The 10,306-nt window shown below is 37.6% G+C and overlaps 1 protein-coding gene across 3 annotated transcripts in view; it reads left to right on the top strand.

Moving 5' to 3' along the window:
- The first annotated feature begins 398 nt into the window (after positions 1-398).
- Positions 399-10,306, top strand: part of bicd1a (bicaudal D homolog 1a) — a 59,765-nt gene continuing 49,857 nt past the window's right edge. For 2 of the 3 annotated variants that reach the window (XM_022679611.2, XM_022679612.2), the window contains exons 1-2: positions 400-523; positions 5,123-5,418. In XM_022679611.2, the coding sequence (XP_022535332.1) occupies positions 403-523; positions 5,123-5,418 (417 nt within the window). In that variant the 5' untranslated portion in view covers positions 400-402. Of the gene's footprint in view, positions 524-5,122; positions 5,419-10,306 lie in introns of all 3 variants that reach the window. The other variant, XM_022679610.2, reaches the window with a different exon arrangement.

The following is a 10,306-nucleotide window of genomic DNA, read 5'->3' as shown; positions in this document are numbered from 1 at the left end:
ATGGGGATTTTACTACTCCAGTTGTGAAACGGACTGTAATTAGATTAACGGAGGAACAGTGAAATTACAGCACTTTGAATGTAAATACATTACACTTCGTCAAACAAAGGTGTACAGTGGACAATGCCTAAGAAATAAAAAAAAATATATAATAATAATAAAAATGCCTAACCATGACTAAACATAATGCCTTTCTCACAATACAGGATTTTTACAATCTTAACCAATGTTGAAATTGTTGGAGATACCACACATGAAGACATTTTACAACAAATTTTCTGTATTAATTAATTGTTTGATATTAACTTCCCCACACTATACTACCAGCTGTACCACGCCCAGACCACGCCCCCATTCTCAAAACCTCGCGGGAGTTTCGGATGTAAACAAACAGCGGTGACTATGGTCATGCTAGTTGTGAGCGCTTTCTGTCCAAAAAAGACAAGAAAAAGAAAAGGATATGGACGAAACCAAGAAAAGAAGGAGTTAACAGGGCTTACACGCACTGCAACGCCAGCTGGAGGTAAATATACACATGTACATAGATATATACCGTACACCGCACATATAAATATAGGTAGGTTAGCTGAATGTAGGAGAGCAACTCCAAACAGCCAATTTGCTATATCATATGCTTTAACGTGTCAACTACTGAAACTATGTAACTTATTTAAGTGTTTTTTATAAACATGTAAAGGTTGTAAAATTGATTTAAATACAGCTACTCCATTGTTACAATGGTCCCAGTGTAAATTAAATACCGGTGGCGGAGCATAAAGTCCACTAATCCAGTAGAAGGTTATATAGGCCTAATAGATAATTGCATGATTTCAAATCATGTAAACTAGACTAACTGCTAACATGCTAGTCATTTTTGCTTTTATCTTATAAAACATTGTTTGTAATAATACGTGTTTCGGTTACTAGAGGTGATCTCAGGACGATATCTAAATTTTTTACCTCAAAAACACTTGTGGTAATAGCTTTCTCTGGGTGTTTCAAATGTGTCTTCCTTTTGTTAACAAGAAGACAGTCTGTTCTCCAATATACTGTTAATTTTTAATAAACCCCTCGTTTTAAATACCATGTTTAAAGTTCACACAGTTTAAATCCAACCTGTATACACCCCCCTGTATATCCAATAAGATGAGCTCTCATTAGTGGATAGTCTTTCAGTCATGAGGGTACAGTCACGTTTCAAGTCGCAGCCTGTAGAGAATAAAGTAAAGAAGAAAAGAGGAGGGAAATGACATACGTGCTCCTCTGTCACGCAATAGGGACCACTGTCTCGTTTTTGTTCTTTGTTAAAAAGTCTCATAACAGTTTTAACGAACTGTAAGGCGTAACCTTGTCATCTTGAGGGTGCACCGAAGGCAACGCCGTCTATAAACAGTAGTGTGTGTCTGTGTAGATGTACTTTAAAATATGGACAAAGAGCAACGTTAACAGCAATGTTAGTGGGCTGATTTAAAGTGACCGGAACTGTGGAGGTTGAACCAAATCCATTATTCAGATTAATATATTGTATCTAATGGACTATTGAGATTTAGTCACGTTTCAGTTGTGAGTCTGTAAGATTTCTGACACGATTAGAGCATGTTTTGATGCGTCTGGGTGGCTTTGTGTGTTTTGTGCATAATTTAGTGAGTAATTACGTGTCTTGTGCGTTTTTATGCATCTCGTGCGTAATTACGCATTTTGTGCGCTTTTACGCATCTCGTGCGTAATTACGCATTTCGTGCGCTTTTGCGCATCTCGTGCGTCATTACGCATCCGGTGCGTTTTTATGCATCTAAGACAAAACTGAATCAATCTTCACAGTAACATATACTCTGTTAGTCTCTTTGTTCGGTAACGTGCTGATAAAGGTGTTAAAACATGCTTTACCACCAACAGACAGCACTATTACACGTGTACCTTCGCTGTGTGTGCTCCTAAATTATAAAACAGTCCTCCTTTAGATATCAGACTCACTGAATCTACAGCATCTTTTAAAAAACGTTTAAAACCCCACTTTTACTTTTTAGGCTTTCCAGAGGGATCATGGGAAATGTGTCTATTTTTGTTTAATTTATTTTATAATTATTTATTTATTATGTTTTAATTATTTTACTGTAAAGCACTTTATGGCTCTGTCTTAGAAAAATGCTATATAAATAAATATTACTTACTTACTAATGTGCATTGTCCTGATCCCTATAAGCTCCCCAAAAATGCACAGATGTATCAGATATCGAAATTTATACTAATAAATACTATATACTATTTATACCCAAATATGTAAATAAACTAACATTTGTGGTTTAAGTGTATTTTTATACACAATTATTATACTATATTTAGAGAGGATTAACCCTCAAAATATGTTAGTAAATTTAACCACAGTGCAGATAGCTCACTTTCTTAACATTCATATTCTAAATAACAAACCAAATTACATTGTCTCTAGCCTTTATGAAAGTTCTCAGATATTTAGTATCCCAACAGGAGGAAGAAAAACCAAACAACAAAACAAACAGTTTTTTTTAAGTTATTTCAGTTGATACATTCAGTGTGAAAATGTTTAAACTCATGCAAATTAAAGAATGTCAGCCTGTATAAGTGTATAAAAAAACTAACTTAAGCATGAAACTTATCGCATGTAAACTAATACATAAAAAAACAGATAAGCAATGTTACAAACCCAGTTTTGATTTTTAATTTTTGCAGTTCTGCCATGTCTATGCCTTTTTCTGTGTTCCTCTTTTCCTCTGGACCAATATAATATTCACTCTTCCATCAGTGTTATTACTCTTTTGACCCTATCAGCAGGATTAGTGTGTTTATTTTGCCTGTATTTAAACTCCTTCTACTGTGGAGCTGCTGATCTAAACTGAACTAATAGACACAAAGAAAGGGGATATCTGGTCACCCTAGTTAAATTATATCTCAGAATGTCTTAAATTCCCACGATTTAGCAGAAGCAGTATACTGCTGACTGTAACAGAAGGTCATTGTGATGTTTATTTCCCCAAACAAGACACGTGCCATCTCACTTGACATCCAACCACTTATTAATCTGTAGTTACTAATTCAAAGAGAGTGTATGCAATTAGTCAATTTCACAGAACACTCGTTTCAGCCCAGTTTAGTGTATTCAACTTTAGCAATGAATTGTTGGTATGCTGAAATAGTACAGGCTGGGGTGAAATGTAGTCTAGTGGAAATTGATGTCACATGAAAGCCTGAGAGGCTGGGGACAGTAAGTTACAGTAAGTCATGAGATTTCTGTATGCTGCATTTCTTTTTAGGCCTGTACATTCATTCACCACTGCCATCCCATTCATAGTTGTGCCCTGCCAAAGTATTTAGTGCCCTCAAAAGTCAACTGATTTGTTTGTAGAAACAAATTCAGTATTCCTTGTCTTTTTTTGTGTTATGAAAAACATTTTGATACAACTACTACATCCCCAAATATGGAGCATAAGAGAATATCCAGTTTAATTTACAGTTATCAACCAAAACAGAAGTGATGTCAACCTCATTATGATTGATGGCATCTTTGAATGAATCATCACAAAGTGGAAAAGTGTACTGTGGCCAGGCAAATCATTGTTCTACACTTTCTTTGAAAGAAACATATGTGCTTCAAAAGCCAAAAGTGTCGCTTGTTTTTAAAACAAAATGATACAATAGACACGGTAGAAATAAATAAAAAATGATAAAAACAACAACAATCCTAAAAAGTGCTGGGTCAAAGTAAATATTTATAGGCATATCTCTTTTGACCCAAAGTGTGGGTTTTTAACATTTTTGGAGTGTATGTACCAAGAGCCACCACTAGATGGAAACCAACTCCTGCAGTGCAACTTTAAAATAGATTAATTTAAGCATTTTTATTAGTTTCAGAGTTATAAAGTTATACAGGGGTGTCTAGCCTCTATGTAAGTTTAACTGCTATCAATAGTAATAGTACTACTCATAATACTGCTATTAATACTACTGCTAATACAACAAATACTACCACTAATAGTAGCACTACTACTACTAACAGTACTACTAGGCTACAAATAGTACTATCAGTGCTAGGAATACCAATATTACTAATTATACAACTACTACTTAAACCACTAATACAGCTGATAAGCTTATGAAACATATTCTAGCACAACAGAATATTCTAGCATATTCTAGGTGTTGTAACTTCCAAAACATTTATGTCTTCTTTGGAAAAAAAAAACTCACTGACTGACAGGCTTGACAGAAACTCTCCATTTCCAGTGCCATGTGCCATGTTTTTGTACTGTTGCTTACTTTTCGTCTTGTTGGGGTTTATTTGTCTGTGACATTCTTTTTAAAGAAACATGTTATTTTCAGTGAAATGTTTTACAATAAACCTATTTGAAACACAATTATACCATTCCTATACTAATAATACTTGCACTGTGAAAAATAAATCTTAGCAGAAGAACCTAGAAGAAAAGTCACTGACAGAAGTGAAATTTTCAAATTTTTGTTTAAGAGTTTTTTGTCTTAATAGGATTACATTGCTTATTTTAGGAATAATGATCTTAATCAATCTTACTAAGAATAAGTGAAGAATAAGTAATTTGAACTCATGTTTTTCTGAATTGTTTGTCCAAATTTAAGTAAAATAATCTGTAATTTAAATCTTATTTCACTAATTTTAAGACTTTGTGATTGCTTATTTTAAAATATAAAACCATTGCAGATGGTGTGTGTGTGTGTGTGTGTGTGTTAAATGTTATCTGCACTATCCACCCGATTTGTGCCCTCCGCGCATCGCCTGCATGCAGATGAGTGGGTGGTGTTTCGTCTTTTTTATCCTACCCGTATTGGTGCTAGCCCCGCCTACTCATTTACGATTGGCTGCTCCGAGCTCCGGTGATGTTTAATGATTGGTTAAATTATTGTTGCAGCTGAGAACGGGAGAACGGTCCAGAGCGGTCCTGATGAGAATAAACTACCAGCCAACCATAACATAGTGGGCGTGGTTTGTCACAAAACGGGTGGAAAAAGAAACAGAAACGTTAGCGCGTGCTGCTGCTACTGCCGCTGCGTCCAGCCCCGCCCCGCTCGCGCTCTCTCTCTCTCTCTCTCTCTCTCTCTCTGTCTCTCTCAGCCTCCGCAGATCATCATCAGTCCAGGCTGGTCTGGACGCGGCGGAGGCAGCAGCGCGATACCGGGCAGAGCAGAGTGATGGCGGCCGATGGAGGAGGATGCGGGGAGACGGTGGATCAGTACCGCGCGGAGGTGGAGCGACTGACGCGCGAGTTAGCGGAGGCCAACCGGGAGAAGATCCGCGCGGCGGAGTGCGGGCTGGTGGTGCTGGAGGAGAACCAGAGCCTGAAGCAGCAGTGCGCAGAGCTGGAGTCCGAGCAGGAGGCGCTCAGACACGAGCTGGAGCAGCTGCAGGAGGTAAACACAGCGGCGTTACTGTATAGGCTTTTCTCCCAGTCCTAGGCCTGTAGTGATGAGGTGATGACACTACTGTACAATACTGCAGGAGAACCACTGTCCGGCCCTTCTTCTTCACCAGCCGCAGAATGTGCAAGACAATGGTACTCCAGAATCCAGTATTGTCTAGCTCTGGTTATGAAATACAGCTCTGGAAAATATTAAGAGACCACTTTAGTTTCTGAATCAGTATCTCTGATTTTTCTATGTATAGGTATATGTTTGACTAAAATTAGCATTGTTGTTTTATTCTATAAACTACAGACAACATTTCTCCCAAATTAAAAAAAAATGTTGTCAATTAGGGCATTTATTCTGAATAGGGTTGCAGCGGTAACCGGTTTCACGGTATACCATGGTATTAAAATGCACGGTTATCATACCGTGTGTGTTTGCTTATTACCGGTAAAACGCATGCCAGCGGAGAAACTCACCCGCGCATGCGCAACTCTGCTCCGCTTCAGCTGCTCAGCACACAGCGGTGAGAACAGCAGAAAGTGCATCAGACTAAACAAATCTCCGTCCGCCTAAAAAAAGGCTAAACTAAAATCAGCAGTGTGGGACTATTTCAGAGACCCGCCGAACGCACACAAAGTATGTGTTTAGTTTATAATTTTAATCTGAACATAAATAAAACCTCTTTGTAGTCGTGCACAACCCATGCGGTAAGCGTTATCCGAAATTTGGGCACGCAGGTACAGGCGTGAAGTGCGTGCTACGACGGATTCACGTGTCCGTGTAAAGGTGCTGGCCGGACTGGATGTGAAAGACGCCATTCATTTACATGCGTTCATTTTCAAATTCTGACGTGTCTGTTTTTCATGTGTTAAAACCAGACTCGGTGTGAAATCCTTAAAATAGAAATCTCTATTGTGAGGATCATGTCAGAAATAAATCCCCTCTTTCTGCAGTATCTGCTTATATACCAACTTGGCAGTAAAACGGACGTTTACAACAGTTGTTGATCAGACACTGACCCAGGCTCAGTTTATCAGATATTAAATAATTTAAACTTAAATAATTGTACTGAATAGTTTAAACACAGGATCTTTACTTCTTAGAGGACGTGTAATGTGTGACACGTGTGTGTGTGTGTGTGTGTGTGTGTGTATATATATATATATATATATATATATATATATATATATATATATATATATATATATATATATATTATTATTTTTTTTATATATACACCCTTAATGCCCTTAAGAGTAGTGGAAAAACCTGGTTTCCTTCACCTAATGGTGTACAGTTTATTTTTTTTTAGGAGACATTATCTATATAGTTGTTCCAGGTTTCTACAATAAATAGTTAATTGAACAAAAAACCTTAGTTGTAATTTCTTTAAGGGTCAGTTTAATAATATATGTAACAAACTGTGATACCGTGATAACCGTGATACCGTGGTATTTTCTGAGACGGTTATCATACCGTGAAAATCTCATACCGTTGCAACCCTAATTCTGAAATAACAAAAAAAGTTTCAGAGCTTACAGATCTCAAATAATGCAAAGAAAACAAGTTCATATTCATAAAGTTTTAAGAGCTCAGAAATCAACTTTTGGTGGAATAACCCTGGTTTTTAATCACATGCATTCTCATGCATCTTGGCATGTTCTCCTTCACCAGTCTTACACACTGCTTTTGTATAAATGTATGCCACTCCTGGTGCAAAAACTTAAGCAGTTAGTTTGGTTTCAAGTCAGTTTGGTTTGATGGTTTGTGGTCATTCATCTTCCTCTTGATTATATTCTAGAGGTTTTCAATTTGGTAGAATCAAAGTAACTCATCATTTTCAAGTGGTTTCATATTGTTTTCCCGAGCTGTACACTCTCAAACTGGCCAAGCTGGTTCAGTTGGTTGACAAACATGGGGTTTATTTTTGCTTTGAGTTTGATGGTTTCCAGGATGATCAATATGACAATGACAAGACAACCATTCAAGAATCTTGCCCTTTTTTTCCCGTTCGATACGGGTTAAGGGCCTTGCTCAAGGGCCCAACAGTGGAAGCTGTTCAAGACCTTTTTAATCAGAAAACTTGCTGGCATAGAGTATGTTTTCTTTTGAATGACCAGCTTTTTAACCACCTTGACCTTCAAAGACCATATTAAACCGTCTAAAACCAGTTAGCAGCAAACACTGGTCTTGAATAGTTTTTTCTTGAACAAGACAGTGGTGTTCCACAGCCAGGTTGGACATTACTGATAGGCTAACTCAGTATTGTGCAACCCTAGTTCTGCATGGAGAACCACTGTCCTACACATTTTGGTTTTGATGGAGAATCACATTGGCCCAAAGTGGTAAAGTAGTGACAGTAAAAAGCATCACTGAATGGGACAGTGGCCGGGAGGGAATTGATTCTGCTGTCACATTAGGCATTTTCATTGGGACACTTTGGCCTGCCTGGATGCTCTCCAGGCAGCAGACCCATTGCTTTGACTTTCTGTGTTGAATGGTGTCTTCTCTCAGATCTGCTATGGTGGAAACATCTAAAGCACCACTGTATTAACACACTTGACGTTCTGTGTTTCATCTTAAGTGAGTCATCTTTAGAGATGCTTTATCTTCACTGGTGGATACAGCCTTTGCAGCTGGGGCTAAGTGTATTAAAGCAGGCATTTGTTCTTTGGAAGGCATTTACAACAACTGCTTTCAGATTGAGTTGGTGGTAAAGTTACTCAAGGTGCAGTGTTTCATTTTGTATAAATGTTTGTGGACAACAATTTAATTGTTTTTGAATTCATTCAGCTACTTTAAATTGCACCCATTGCTGACACATGTTTTCTAGACCTTATGTAGAAGTATAGCTAATAGAATAAGGTGTTTTGTAACAAATAAACATGAATATATTGGCACATAATGTCAGACATGGACTAGAGGGGATTAGTTCCCACTACCACTGAGCTGTGGGACAGCGTAACTGTTCTCTGTATTGATGGTGCTCCATCCAATTCATTACTTCTGGGGTTAGCTGGAGAGTTGGGGATGAGGTGGGTTATTGATGAATCCATTCAAATATCTTTTTAAATACATTTTAATACCCATAATACCAAGGCGTCAAAATACAAAAAATTGTGAAAGAATGTGTCAGTACAATGTCACCTGTCAAGAAGTAATTGGGGAAAAAGTACAGATTAGGCAGCAATTCAACAGTCTGTTCTTGATGTTGTGTTGGAAGCAGATAAACAGTCATATGTAAGACATGGTCAGAGCATCTCCAGAACATGCTGATCTAAAAGTTGTTCCCGGTATGCTAAAAAATGGTTTCACATGTCAAGACAACTGGTGAACCTGAGACAGGGTCATGGGTGCCCAAGGCTCATTTATGTGATCCATAGAGGCTCCACCTCGCAATGTGTAGTTGACAATGTTAGTTATAAAAACAACACCTCACTACACAAAGTGCTGGGGAGCGAAACACAATGGGAAACTCATAGAGTTTAAACTCAACTTGGTTTGTGTCTCCAAAAGTGACCAAACATAACAGATACCATATTTACTCATTAATATTAGTAAATCCCACATTTAAAGGGTATTTATATCCCACGTTTAGCTGTTTCTTTCATTTAAAGCACTGGAGAGCATGGTACAAATAATCAGTTTTGACACATCTACATAAAAATAATCTTCACATTAGGAATTTTCCAAAATAATCATTACTTGCAGCACTACTGGTGCCAAATATCACAGGTAACCTTCAGAGGTCTTGTTGAGCTCATGCACCTATACACTATTAGGCAGGTGGTTTTAATGCTATACAGGCCTCTCCTGATAAATTTTCAGTGAAAACTGAAACAATACATCGGAAACAATGGAAAAACTAGAAAGGAATGGTTCTGCACGAATACTGTACATGCACTACATAACGTCTACTGCAATAGCACACACCATAGAGGCATTAGGGCATTGAGAAACCCTGAAGGATATGGGTCTGTGTGCCAGTAATTACTTTCTTTTCGCCACGCTTCCTCTAAGATCAAGAGAATCCGCCCTGAAGGCGTCATTTTAATTACCCGCTGACTTCTCTAGCAGACAGTGATATGGTCATACTAGCTTAGAAGACTGTATATCATTTGCTTTCACTGAAAGTCGACTGGATTGTGGTTTGCTAAGCAGGGGCTTTGTTATTATCAGTATTTAAAGTCTGCTCTCCTGCTGTGGGCCTGAATTGAATGTAATCGTGATCCTTGTACAAGTATCATAGACGTGCAGAGAAACAGTACAATTTTTAATGAATGCTTGAACACTATTTGGAAAAAAAGTATGGAGACACCTGTTCGTTCATTTCATCGTTTCTTCAGATATCAAAGGTATTAATGAAGAGTTTATCCTGCTTTTCTTGGAGTAACTGTCTCTACTGTCCAGAGAAAGCTTAGTACTAGATTTTGGAGCATTGCTCTGAGGATGTGAATGTATTTAACAACAGCGTTAGTGAGGTCAGGACTCAACTCAACTCATCCCATATTTATATCCAAGTATTGTAAATAGCATTAATTACATTAATTAGAAGCGATGTCCACAAACAGTGTATGATAATACAAGTAGTGTAATGGTAGACAGAAGTCATGATTAGGTATAAATCATTATGAAGACCTCACGGTTTGGTATAATTCCAGTCCAAGCTGTATTTTTATGTATTTGAACAGACAAGTGGACAAGCTGGAGGTAAGACACTCCTAAATGTATAACAATTTCCACAATACCATGAAAATCCAAATTTTACTTGCTAATTTCTTATAGTTTGAGATGTGTGGCTAGTATTCAGATGCAGTACTTCAGTGTCCACTAATGTATTATAGCAACAGTATGTGCTATAATTGTATTTTTTGCTCTTATACTCCTCTTG

This window comes from Astyanax mexicanus, chromosome 9 (assembly GCF_023375975.1).
Source record: "Astyanax mexicanus isolate ESR-SI-001 chromosome 9, AstMex3_surface, whole genome shotgun sequence".
Taxonomy (NCBI): Eukaryota; Metazoa; Chordata; class Actinopteri; order Characiformes; family Acestrorhamphidae; genus Astyanax; species Astyanax mexicanus.
Note: the sequence above shows the minus strand (reverse complement) of the source record. Positions and strands in the feature narration are given on the sequence as shown.